General features: G+C 42.7%; 1 protein-coding gene across 5 annotated transcripts in view; it reads right to left on the bottom strand.

Annotated features, from left to right (window-relative positions):
• Positions 1-14,644, bottom strand: part of LOC106810562 (la-related protein 4-like) — a 71,810-nt gene that overhangs the window by 35,861 nt on the left and 21,305 nt on the right. For 2 of the 5 annotated variants that reach the window (XM_014813953.1, XM_014813961.1), the window contains exon 1: positions 2,622-3,340. The exons of 2 other annotated variants lie outside the window; for them this stretch is intronic. In XM_014813953.1, coding sequence (XP_014669439.1) covers positions 2,622-2,852 — 231 coding nt within the window. In that variant the 5' untranslated portion in view covers positions 2,853-3,340. Of the gene's footprint in view, positions 1-2,621; positions 3,342-14,644 lie in introns of those variants that run through there. One more of the 5 variants, XM_014813970.1, reaches the window with a different exon arrangement.

Raw genomic sequence — 14,644 nt, 5'->3', positions numbered from 1 at the left:
ATATATACCGACTCCTATCCACTGTCACCACCATGCTTACAATACAGGTAATAATGATGTATCCACTCCCACGCACTGTCACCTTGCAATGCAGGTGGCAATTATTATTTAGCCTACCATGCACGTAAAGCGGATTAATACATGTTCAGCGAATCTGTTCCTGCTACCTATCCGGTGACTTTAACCGGTGATTAAGGTGTTACATGTTCGGGAAAACAGGTCTCCTTTACTCTAGATCACTCACACCTTATGGCAATTATGTAATTTAATTTGTATACTTGCAAATTCTGCACAAGTAACCGTGGCACATATGTATACACTCATGGTATGCGTACATCGCCGAAACACTAAAACACTGAAACCGTGAACCAGTACGCAAAACCACCAGGCCAACGGGTACGCAATCTGGCCCCTGCAGCTAGGCCACCATATCTGCCACCAGATCCACTGATCCACTCCCACCAGGCCATGCAGTGGTGCATTGCCGTGGAAATGGGACAGTCAGTAAAAATTTAAAATAATATGAACGCACATTCCCAAATACTACCCCTCAATTACACTTCCACTGTTGTGTCACTGTATATCAACTTGCTTTCACAAAAACTAATTAATGCAGAACTAGCCGCTCCCGCACTCGCCGCTTCGAGTGTGCTGTGTCGCCATTGTAGTCATATATATATAGAAGGTGCAGGAAACTCTCTTACGCGATTTTCTTCGATCACTCCTCGCTTCTTACACATTTCACAAACTTTTCACGCCTCCTCGACCTCCATTTTTGGCTCGTTCTGCCCACTATAGTCCACTGAACAGAACTATGTAACTACCGTGGCCGATAAGTGCAACAGTCCTTTGTAATGTGACTTCAAACTCAGAAGTTTGGCGGTTCTTTCACATTCTGCAGAAATGTATACCGTTCACGAGTCCGAATGGCCCCGCGTTGGTTGCCGAAAATGGTGTAAGAGAATTTCCCACCTTATTCTATATATATATATATATATATATATATATATATATATATATATATATATATATATATATATAGAAGAAGGTGGGAAACTCTCTTACGCGATTTTCGTCGATCACTCCTCGCTTCTTTCACATTTCACAAACTTTTCACGCCTCCTCGACCTCCACTTTTTATGTACTAAATTACGTTATAAACTATGTAACTACCGTGGCCGATAAGTGCGACAGTCCTTTGTAATGTGACTTCAAACTCAAAAGTTTGGCGGTTCTTTCACATTCTGCAGAAATGTATACCGTTCACGAGTCCGAATGGCCCCGCGTCGGTTGCCGAAAATCGTGTAAGAGAATTTCCCACCTTATTCTATATATATATATATATATATATATATATATATATATATCACTACAATGGCGACACCGCACACTCGAAGCGGCGAGTGCGGGAGCGGCTAGTTCTGCATTAGTTTTTGTGAAAGCAAATTGATATACAGTGACACAACAGTGGAAGTGTAATTGAGGGGTAGTATTAATTGTGAATGTGCGTTCATATTATTTTCAGTTTTTACTGACTCTGTCCCAAGTGCCTGTGCGCAAAACCGTTTGCAACGGCTTTTGTAAATCCCAACTCGTGTCACCATTTTATCGGACCATCCATATTAAAACATTTTTGCAGAATTTTAACGTTCCAAATTCAAAATGAAAATTCAAAATGAAAATTCAAATTCAGAATTCAAAATTCACAATCCAAAATGAATTCCAAATGATCCAAAATGGATCCAAAATGGATTCCAAAATGGGTCTTGTCACCGTCTGTGCACAGCATAATCGCTATCAAATTATCATCTAACAGTGCCAAGTGCAGCAACTGACCAGGAGTCACTAGCGAGCACACGTTCCATTGCTTATCCAATGTCAATATTCTTACTATAGGCTACTCATCACTGAAGCACTGATGTGATTGCTAATACATACATCGTTTTAAAGGCGATGCTTTATTAAGAGACATCGCCTTAATGTCACGATTATAGGTCTGTGTACTAAAAACAGAATTATTAGAACAGAACTATATTCATCACAACTGTGGCCTTAAAAGCCACTTGATTTTGGTTCAAGTTGCCTTCCAACCGTACTGTGGGCCTTTTTGAGCAAACGATACTACATCCCATATGGTGTAGTTTACATTGTACTATCACAGTGTGAATTAACAAGTACGTCTGACATCAATATTTTCCTGCAATATACAGTCAGGTCAAACAATGCTTACAGCATGGCTGTTGACACCATGTCCTGGTATTCTATTATTTAACACCATCACAATGGATACCATCTGAATGATGCGCAACAAAGCCAAGAAGCGTGTTTGCTCGTCTGAGCAAAATCAATAAACCTAACGACTGCCAGAGTAGGCATTGGCTTGCAAGATATTACTATCAGTATCAGTATCAGTCAATTAGACAGGTAGCCAGCTGGTCATTGTGATTCAACAGAAATGACCAGATTTACTGATAGCACCCCCCCCCCCACACACACACCTTCTTCCCGCCCAATAACGATCATCAACCTGCCCTAACAATGTGGATGGAGACTATCCTTTAACTCCGCCGACCAGCCTCCGATCATATAACTGTAAACATTGCACACGACACCGATCCTACCTTTTTGATGACGTAGCATCTCGGGCTGAGGTTTGTGCAGTAGACGTACACACTGCCAGGCTGGAAGAGGTCTTCTATGGGGGACACTGCCTTCTCCAGCATGGGGCTGCTGGCGGAGTGTGCACCCCCAAAAGAAGCACGCAGTGTGCGCTTCAGAGTCACCTTCCCGATCGTATCCACGGCGACCGACAATGGAAGACTGGTCGGCCTAGAGCATGGTGCACACTTCATAGGCTCTTCCCCGCTGCACTCCAGAGTGGTGGGTTTGCGATGCAGCACCAGCTTGGTGGTATGCCGGTTCAACACCAGCGTGCGCTTTTAATACAGAGACTGTGGCGAGTCTCAGAGGAAACCCCACTAGCACACCTAACAGCAGGTACTTTCTGTGGGCGTGGTTCAAAACTAAATCGCCTGTACTCCTAATAATGGGTATTACCTGGTGCTAAATCTCAGAATGGATAAACTTGCCCACCTAACAACAGGTACTAGCCGAGATCAAGTGTCAAATTAATTACACTTGCACCCCTTACAACATGTACTAGCTGGGGAGTAAGTTTCGTTTTTATGAATAAAATTTTACGTTTACACACCTAACAACGTGTACGTACTAGCTGGATTTCAATTGCGCACCTAACTACAGTCCGTTACTGGTGGCAAGATTATATCCAGGGATTCTCTATTATAAAATATCTGTTGTAAATTAAATATAATATTAAAATCTTTTGAATATAGAATACATATATATTATATATCTTTTATATTTATATCTTTATAATTATAGTATAATATCCTTATATTTCTTATATACTTTTAGACTTTTTTGTATTTATATATTCATATATACATCTATGTGTCTATAATGTTAATTTAGAAGAGTGACTGCCTGCAGACTCTATAACACGATAGATTTCTGGTAACATTACAGGTTCCTCCAATCACACCATCGCCGACTGTCTTCTCTCTCGCGTTCTTACGCTGGAATTTATGCGAGCAATATGTCCCGACTCTCGTGTTCTCTGCTCTGCCGAGTGATATCTACATACGCATTATCATATGCAATGTTAACTTTACCCCTGAGCTCTTTCTTTGGTACTAAGTGATCTAAACAGCTAGTGAAAGTAAAATCTTCTCACAACCATATGATCAATAACTAGCTGAACGCGGTGACCGCTGGTGCTTGGGGGGAATGGGGAGAAGCGAGCCGCACTCAAGCACGCATTAGTCACGCGGTATATACACGTGCGACAGGGCACCGCGTGGTCTACAAACACGAGCAGCGACCTCGTCACGTATGAATTCGCATCCGCCACGTCCGTGACAACGCTGGGCTTCGCGATGACACTGGCGTCGTTAGGTTCACGCGGATGCTCTGGTCGTCAGGCAACCGCGCAGCGAGCGTATATCGAGATCGGAGCGGCGGCTTGCAGGCGCCGGAAGCGCTACTAATTCACACTAGCGCGCATCCGCGGCGCTCGCCGACGGCGCTGGCAACTAACGGTGCTGCTATATGCGTCAACAGCCGTCCCTCGCTAGGCCACCGTGTGTAGGTAGGTAGCCAGCCCCACCGTGTGTAGGTAGGTAGCCAACCCCGGCGCGCTACACTCGTGATGGTGGTCGCGCGTAAACACGGGGTCGGCTTGCGTCAGCCACGCCTGCACGACAATTATTCGCGAGTTCAGATTGACCTGCAAATTCTGTCGTCGCGCGGCCACTTGTGCTTTGTGTGTGTCTGGTCTTCGGCCACCACCGTCTGTCCCACTCGTTAGGCTAGTGCCACACGCTTGCGCAGTGACTCAGCGCTATTTCATTTTCTTCCACAATCACGACTGTTTATCAACCACTGCGCCTCCCATGCCAACCTGTTACAAAGTAATGGGATCTGTAATGACAACGCGACAACGTTACAGACCCCCGGCTATGTTGGTCAGAGCTTCGAATCGGGCGACGATCCCGCAGCATGCGGAGATTCCATTTCGCGTCAGCTAACAGACGGATCAGCAGAAGTAGTAAATTCTGGCCAGTAGGGAAATATGCGGTGAGGAACTCAAGCCACTTGGAGCCAGCCAGCCCGAAATTTGATTTCCACAAACTAGAGCTAATAGTCAGTCGCCTCCCCAGTATAAGCCAACTGGATATATGGCGCAATAATGTACTACATCATTTAACCGATTTAACAAAAATCTTCCTTCCCTAATGCTACTTGAATTTTTGCATTAATCGCTTGTTTCTTTAATTATAAATAGGAATGGTATAATATAGTGGGGCACAAAATTATTCATGTGCATGCCGACCCATTCATCACTGTTGACGGATGTGATGCTGAACTGGTCACTTAAAACACGTCGTTTTTCAATCGTCCTAGCCCAAAGTGTGAGGCAGATTTCCAAAGTTGATATTATAATCAAAGCATCAATCAACCCCATACATAATCACTAGAAATTACCACAATGTTTATGAACAGACCTGACCTAAACAAGCCTAAATACTGGTGAATTGCTCTTTTTTACAGACTCAAATCAAGATTGCATTGCTACTGAATATTATTAATGATGCTAACGATCAGGCAACCAGTAATTTTATACAGCTACACTAGGTGAAGGTTCTAAGTATAATACTGCATGCAGTATGAGCCTAGACATTGGTTTTTTAGGGTAGCAACATTTGATCTGACAAAGCATTAATTAACTGAAAATGCAGCTGAAGTTAAAGCATCTGCTTCTGCTGCCAAAATTGCACTAATTGCGCTGCTAAATAGAAAGTAAATGGCTAGACAGAAACGTCTCCTCTAGTATTTCCTACACCGCATAGCCCCCACACTATATCTAAGGACAGCGAACCAATCTACGAGAGAAACCATGGGAAATTCCATGGGAGAAACATGGCCACCCTTGAAAGATTTTATTCTTGTAGTAACCTGATGCATCGCCATACGCCGGGTAGGTGTACGGTAAGTAGCCGAAAAACTCACTTCAAAATGTCACTTTATTGCACGCACAGCATGCGCATACGTACGTTCAATAAAACCAACATTTAAAAAATTAAACTGGGCAATATTTACAGTATGGCCGCATAGAATGCCCCTTTACTATGCCTGCTTCTTGCATACAAGGTGTATGCGATGCGCAGAAATGACTGCGCATCATGCGTGCACACCTCACTAATTTAGTGACCAAACTGCATAGCATCAAGAGCTAATAATACCTTTTAAGGTATACCTTAAAGGTATACCTTTAATAAGGTATTATTAGCTCTTGATAGCATCACGCAACACTTCAGCTACCTACTTCAGCTACATGCAGGTTCCGTTCCGAATTAAACTACAAGTTCCTACTCTAAACCCTGTAGACTCCAAACCCTGTACGAACAGATACCATGACTAATCACCAAAATTACATAATGGAAACCTACTAAATTCAAATAATAGCGATGTCCCAAATTTCGGCATAAGTAATCTGGTTATACCTGATGCGTAATATTATAAGTGTTGCGGTAATTTCCACATTAATTACTGCAGCGTTTATATGAAGGAATCCGTAGCAAGCAATACATGACTGGTCGTGCTTCAACTGGCTGCCTTTCAGATGATCTGCTCCTCTCTCCAGCCTCGTGCTGTACATGCAGCTCACATAAATATAATATCGCAAGCATTCCTTTATAAAGGAATCTCAGTAGAGAAATACATATATATATATTTTTAATTGTAACGGATACTTGTGCTCTTGCTGGTAAGCGTAAACGGTATATGACGGCATATTTATAGATATTTCAATAACGCATTTAATAAAATCTGGCACGGCTGAATTCCAATTGCTAATTACACGAAGTAAACCTCTCTACTGGATTAGTGAGGGGGAGGGTGATGAAATTCCACACGAATGCAAAAATACTATTATTGACAAAATTACTTAACTTTAACATTACCCAAGTTATAAACTATCCGACGATGAGTTTAACGTTTTTTTTACCAAATGCCAAAAATGAGTATGACCGGCACAATCTCCATTCTAATTGTCTTACCGCTTGTTAAAATTCCTTGCCACTGCGGATACCTGTTTAAATACGGTCGTCAGTTTCTTGGCTGATTTATCACCAGCTGTCCAATTTCACTACACTGCACTACAAATCTACACCTACAAGCACGAGCTGGCAATGTGTCTCTCACATCTTGTGATGTGCTGCGTGACCCACCTCAACGGTTAGCAACACCATCACGCAGTAAGTTTGTTGCCATGGAAACGACAGGCAAATTTTCGCAGATGCTTCAATTCAGTTGCAGTATGTCAGTCTCTATATCAAATACCTTACACATTCCCGTGATTATTCACACGAGCACAACATACGTTTTCACAGTTCCTACGCTTGTGCAATAGTATTGATTAACAGAGGCACCTCAATGTCACAGATCACGCTCATGCTAACACTGCTAGGCGCTGATGTTCTGTCTCCACCGTGAACCATATGGAACCGCAAAACAGGCATTTTCCGAGTTCGCAAGCGTTTAGATCACACTCACAGCGTCCGCTCTGCCGTTAGACGCGGACGTGGGTCCTTCGTCGGCACCTTCGTCGCTAACAACAAACAAACCTCGCAGCAGTAAACATAACACTCTCGCACGCGGGAACACGCTATTCGACACTGACACCGTCGCGCCGAATTCACGCGTATCCAGTTGCCGCCAAAATCGAAGCGACACACGGTGACACGTGCGCCGACAGTCCGCGGGCCTCAGGCCGAGCTTTCCTAGCCGGTAACTGCAAGGAGAGGGTCAGAATCGGGGAAACACGGCCACCATATGGTAGCTGTCGGCATCTGCTCTGGCTACGCACTCGCTCAATACTGGCGGCAGGGAGAAGAGCGCTCGCTGCTTGCCTGCCTGCCTGCCGTGGACGCACGCGCGCTCGGGTCTGCCTGCGATCGACTGCCTAGCGCGTCGCAGACTCTAATATCATTACCTGTTTATCAATGCAAAGCAGAGCGTGTAGGCAGCAGCAGGCTGCGGCTGGCTGCTGCGTGTTGTTGACAGTGGCTCCACACACTGCCGACGCGGAGCTGCGGCGCAGCATGCGCGCGACAACACGCGGCAGCATGGCAGCGGTAGTACGGCGCGTAGCGGAAAGGCGGATGCGAGCAGTGTGCGCGTGCTTCTTCTATGCCCCGATCCTCAACACGACACGAGATTCTTGTCGAAACCATATACCGCTTCAACCCTACAGACATTCATATACCACCGTACAGACGGCGGATTTGATCCTACATCAAACTACTTGAAATTTGTGCAGTGTCTAGTCTACACGCTATCCCGGGCTAAATACGCGCTAGTCCAGGCTAAGTTAAGCACCCCGAACTGAGGTGGGTCAGGCCGCTTCAACGCGTGCTAACTTATCAGGCGTTAAATTGTGTGTATATGCAATCCGGACCAGACTCAGGCTAAATTGGCATAGAGCCTTGTTTGGGTGACAAGTAAAAGTCAAATATAGAGTCCGAAATTGCCCCTACGAAAATCCAGCCAAGTTCCACTTCCAGTACATCCCCATACCAGTACAGCAGAGAAAAACTCGAGTGATTGTTCCAGTACATGTCATGCAGCATGGACTGTATAATATTAAATATCGGATTATATATATAATCGGATACCCCAATTATACGCTAGTTGTAGCTTCTTTTGCGTATCCGGTCGCCTATTTCAATATGCTTAATCTTCTGTTGTTACAACAATACAGCTAGTACTTGTAAATTCTAATAATACCATCGGCGGTGCGGTTGTTTAAACGCTAAACTGAGCATGCGCAGTCTACCCGTTCTAACTTAGTGTGGTTGAGTATTTTATAACTGACTGTATGCTACGATTAAGCGTGTGCATGCGTCTGGCCCGGGCCTGGCCCGGACTAGTTTGATGTAGGATCAAATTTTGCAGTCTTTATAGATACGATTTTACTCGCACATCGGATGACACTGGGTGAGGGCAATTAACCCACTCTTGTCTTGCTCAGCTTCCGAAATCCAACCTGGTTTCCCGCACGGAAAACATGCCTACAGCCTACAGGTGTTTACTTAAACAGAAGAACGCGTGTGTAGATTCGAGGCTTACCTGGACTTTGCGTGATTTCAACTGGCCATAAACGTTTAATAGAAATTTCGCACTGCATGTTTATCTAGCATGTTAACACTAAGCTCTCAATAAAAGCAGAGACGGTGCAGATTCGTTTAAGGCAGTGTGTAGTATAATTGCGCAAAATCAAACGACCGATTGTAAATTTCATGAAGCATGCTATTTCACCGGCTTTCTCTATATATAACTCTATGTACGCACTCTGCCTTGCATGCGGTAAGAATGTATGCTGAACAGAGCATTTTCGTGGCTTATATGTAAATTTACTACTATCTTACTTACTTATCTATTAGAGTTATTAAACATGGCCCGCTTAAAACAAGTAATAATTTGAAATTTATCAAATCATACATATCGCGACATAATTAAGTGTCAGTTAACGTCCGAGCAGCTTTGATCGCATGCTGATGCTATACTGTAGAGGTAGTGGTATCCGTGTACATATCGACATTTTTTATATATATATAAGGTGTAAGATGTACCTTAATTCACCGCAATACACCAAATTCCGACGTTCAGGCTATTATATGTGAAACATCGCTGATGACGGGTGTCGAGCATTAACACAAAGTAAAACACAAAACAAAATCTATTATTATTCACTCCTGATTATCATGTAACATTTTATGTTTACGGTGTGACCGCACAGTATAATAATTAGCACCTGCTCAAAATCTCTATATATATATATAATGTAAGAGTATATTCCATGAACGTATCAATTTTTCTTGTGGAGAACGTGATGTGATGGAGGCAAGAAATGTTCTGCTGAAAATTTATTTATTTATTCATTCATTCATTCATTCATTCATTCATTCACTCAATGACGGCATATTAGGAAAAATAACAATATATGCTAAAATGATAGGTGCTATAAAAAAGTGCTAAGTCATTATATCACGTCCTTTGCCTGTTCTGCATGAACACGCCAGTGATTGCTACGTCAATAATAAGTGATGGTTGATAAGGCTGCGTAACCCTACTCATGTGCATAACCTCCGACACCACATTTTAATATTAAGTATGTAAGTATATATGTAAGTTTCTAACTCCAGCGTAGTACATTCAGTAAACACGTCCTGGCTGGGGGAGAAAGCCCATCGTCTCCGGCGTACCCACGGTTATTTTGGAAATTTTAAATATGGTGCACATCATGTTTGCTAATGCTAGTTATATAGTTATTGCTGCACATGCATAATCTCAGAACACTTTTAATAGCAGACAACTGATGAGCCATTGTATGTTCGCAACGCCCGTCGCTATTCACAGCTTCAACACGTACGTCACCAGCCTTTGGTCGGCGCTATAGTATCGTGCTTGACCCGACATTTCAGTCATGTGTCTCGTGTTAATGCATAAAGTCTTGCTCCGTCACTGCTTTCTGATCTTTTTTGTAGCTCGTGAGTACTAGAGATTTTTTCAGTCAATTTTTCCAAGTGACATGGGTCATTGACTTATTCCATCTGCACCAAGACATGACATAGATGAACACGAGACAGAATGACAAGACAGACGGCAGGACGGACGGAAGGACGGACGAACACTCGAACAGACAGACAGACAGAGAGACGTACAGACAGACACAGAGGACAGTGAAAAGGAAGGAGGAGAAGGAACGAAAGGGGCGGATACATTTTTTTCTTCACTCTTCATTTCCTTTTACATCTGCACGCAGAAGGGGCATTGCCGCGAGCACACACCTGACACAATGTCAGTGCGCTTAATTATATAACGTCCCATGATGTACTAGCATCAGGAGTAAGATAATATAGGATATTATATCATCCTATATTATCTTACTCCTGCTAGCATTGCACATACCCTACGTGTACAATTAAAAGAGTAACATTACTAGACGTGTAACAGCTGCGACACCCAACTTTCCTACGTATACTTATTAATACACCGTTTTAATACGTCAGTCTGCCCAGCGGCAACCTTCAATGTCTCTGTCACTGCCAGCCGATAAATATTAGAATACTCTGCATGGTAAGCACTCAATATGAGATGCAGACCCTGACTGGCCAACATTACGAGGAAGCGCGCGTCATGCATGCTTGAATTCAATATACCTGCATGGTGGACGTTTTACACTTGCAAACTGCAACGGTTAAAACAGTTATGATACAGTTTTATCAAGTGCTAATGCGTGGTATTAAATATTATTTTCCTTTATAAGGAATATTTTAATTCCCATAAGAAAACAGAAAACCTCATTTTTTCCAGATCGAGCATCGTCTGTAATCAATGTAAACTTTTCCTTGAACGATACCCCTACGAAAATCCAGGTAAGTTCCAGTACATTTTCAGTAAACATCCAGCATAATAAACCAGCATATGGCCATATATACCATGTCCAGCATACGATCAGTACAACACCCAGCACAAGCCCCGAGCAAGGTGCCAGTACAATTCACCAGCATGTGCTGCATGGTATGGTGCTGGGAGATCGAACCAGTACAACTCCAGCATCTCTTTACATTTCTATACATGCACGCACGCACATTCATATCCCGTACAGACTACGAATTTGATATGGTACTAAACTATAGCGCGCGTTAGACGCACGTGTAACGCGCACTAACTATTGCAGTGTGTACACGCTATCCCACTCCAAGTTAGCCCCGCAAATGAAGCAGGGCTAACTTAGTCCAGACCAAGTTATCCCACTCTAATACCCCGTACAGACTACGAATTTGATATGGTACTAAACTAGCACGCGTTAGACGCGCGCTAAATATTGCAGTGTGCACACGCTATCCCGCTCCAAATACGCACTGGCCCGCTCCACGTTAGCCCCGCAAATGAAGCAGGGCTAACTTAGTCCAGACCAAGTTATCCTACTCTAATACCCCGTACAGACTACGAATTTGATATGGTACTAAACTATAGCACGCGTTAGACGCGCGCTAAATATTGCAGTGTGCACACGCTATCCCGCTCCAAATACGCACTGGCCCGCTCCACGTTAGCCCCGCAAATGAAGCAGGGCTAACTTAGTCCGAACCAAGTTATCCCACTCTAATACCCCGTACAGACTACGAATTTGATATGGTACTAAACTAGCGCGCGTTAGACACGCGCTAAATATTGCAGTGTGCACACGCTATCCCGCTCGAAGTTAGCCTCCCTTACGAAGCAGGGCTAACTTAGTGTGCATCAAGTTATCCCGCTCTAAGCTGTGTCTGTACGCAATCCGGTGTCTAGTGCGCGCTAAGTTTCGCAATACGCATGCGCATAGCCTTATTTAGGTCACGTAATTGCACACTCGCTGTACCTCGCTGTCTGCAGGGTGCCCTGGCGAGCAGGGAACTGAGGGGTGGGAGAACTGATGACTCATTTAAAGTAGGGTCAAATATGCAATCTGTACGCTCCTAGTTAGCGCGCGCTAAGTTAGCACGCGTCTGATGCGCGCTAAAATTCGTAGTCTGTACGGGGTATCATACACGTACATTTTATATATTAAAATATGCTTTTGATATTCCAACCTCGGTTTGGAATATTTCCTACTAGTCTCTTATAACGCATGTATGTCAGATTTATTGCATGGTAATTAATCGTTATTGTGTTGCATGTAGTTTAATGTAGTTCATATTTCATTTTCAAACATCATATTTCCTATAGTTCTAATCAGAGTATGGTACCCGTCTCAGTGAAAAACATCTTCTATGAAGATGCTAACGGCTTTATAGGCCTACACTTGTCATTTAATACTTCGCTATTGCTTTTTCACACATTCTCTGCATAGCTGTCATGCCGCATCTTGGCTAGGTTGCAACATATTATATATGCATTCACACGGCAATTACACAGGCATTAAATTATGGTAAATACCCATTAAATGTAATTGCAACCAAAGTCTTCTCTACTCTCTTTCGCCTTATTGTAGGCGTGTGATTCGCACTACCTTAGTAGAAGGTCTGTAGTAGACTGATAGAGATAATTAAGACAAGACAAGAAGTAACGTTCACTGGTGTTTACTCAATCTCTAATACAATACATGAGGTTTCCGTGCACTACCGAAAGCAAGAGCGGTTACTACACACTACACCTTCCTCAGCGGGTAGCTGGCACAAGAGCCCCGAGAAGCGGCTGCTCTCCACTATTTATATACGGCGTTCCCTCTCCTACGTCACGCGGGTCGGTGGTGCGCCTTATATATGGTTTCCTGTAAATGTTGTTCAAATGCTGCTCTGCGAGTTCACCGCATGAACGCCGCTGTGCACAAACAACAACAAAAATGGAGTATATATTATATCTCTCTCTCTTTTTTGTAGTCTCTCTTTGTAGGCTTTCTTGTTAATATAGCGTTTTATATGTCTATATTTTTGTAGTTTGTGAACAGCTGCGTGCGTGCGGTGAAACAGAAGTCTCATGTGTTGCAGAAGAGCAACTGAACGGCATTTACGTGAAATTACTCATCGATAGAAAACATTCTAAACATATTTAGACGTTGGCAGTAAATACATTTCCTGTTTAATTGCCATCATTTTATTACTGAAACGTTGAAAGTGGCTGTGGTCGTACCCCTCACACACACTCGCAGGCCCACGCGCACGTTAGCCAAGTTCTGCAAGTTTCGATTGCGAGCTAGACAATAGCTAGTTTTAGCTCCATGTAGCGCAAACCGACTCTGCCTCAACGCAAAAACATTAGAATGCATATATATATATATATATATATATATCACTCTAGCAAGCAGAACAATGCCTAGGTCTACTTACAAGATGGTTGTTAGGTGTATACACAAGTTAGACGCTTGCATGCTTGCATAACATGTGATTACGATGAGTAATGACTGATTATAATCGAAATTCAATTATTTGCAGCTACCAATTAGATAATCTAATATTAAAACAAATAATCAACAATCGAAACAAAACAATCTGCACTCACAATGTCTGTGCTGATGTGTATTGAATTAATTTACAAGGACACGGTATTCATTGGGGCCACGGGGGTCCAGCTTCAGTCTGTGTATTACGAAATTATTAGAAACCTGTTGAAATCACTGACAGACTTCCTTGGAGAGAAATTCCAACGCCCACACATGTTCCAATATGGCTCAAGAGTATCAACGTCACATGATGAAGACAAACCAAATAAAAACGACCACAAAAATTTGAGGGTTCATGCAGTAACTTCATAGCAAAATTCAGTCATGAGAGTATACTCTTTGTGGCGAAGGTTGCTTCTAGTGTCATGCAGGTGATTTTGTGAACATGCGTTTTTTCGGGGGGGCTGCTTACGACACACCTTATTGACACCAACTGGGGATAAATGCCCAGACATGCCTTCCCAGGTTCCAAGGAAGAACCCTGCATCTATAAATTTATAGGGGATTGTTTATTGTATACTTTGCAGCAGTGGTAAGTTATTTTTACACAACACAATGAGTAGAGTATCTAGACACAAAATATTTTCGAGCAAAAACCGCTTTGACTGGCACATGTTGCTATATTCATATTTTAGAAACTATTTCGTGCCTTGCACTATGATGATTAACTGACTATTAGATTATTATCGATTACTGATTGGTTTGGTGTAACTAATAATCGATTATGAAATTTAAGCCGATTTCCAACATGACTGATAAGTACTATTTTCAGTCAAGAAAATAAAATAATAAATTCAAATACATATATTTAATAATTCTAAACCAAACTCAGATTTGAATATATATGTGCATGTGTCTTCTGTATTAGGAATAATTATCAGTAGTGATTGGGAATCTGTGCAGGTGAACATGTCATGTGGGAGGTCATGTGCACAGGCACTTGGGACAGAGTCAGTAAAAACTGAAAATAATATGAACACACATTCACAAATAGGCCCTACTACCGTACCCCTCTGTTACAGTTCCACTGTTGCAACACTGTATATCAACTTTCCTTCATAAAAACCTATGTAAAAA

The sequence above is a fragment of the Priapulus caudatus genome, unplaced genomic scaffold (genome assembly GCF_000485595.1).
Source record: "Priapulus caudatus unplaced genomic scaffold, Priapulus_caudatus-5.0.1 Scaffold17, whole genome shotgun sequence".
Taxonomy (NCBI): Eukaryota; Metazoa; Priapulida; class Priapulimorpha; order Priapulimorphida; family Priapulidae; genus Priapulus; species Priapulus caudatus.
Note: the sequence above shows the minus strand (reverse complement) of the source record. Positions and strands in the feature narration are given on the sequence as shown.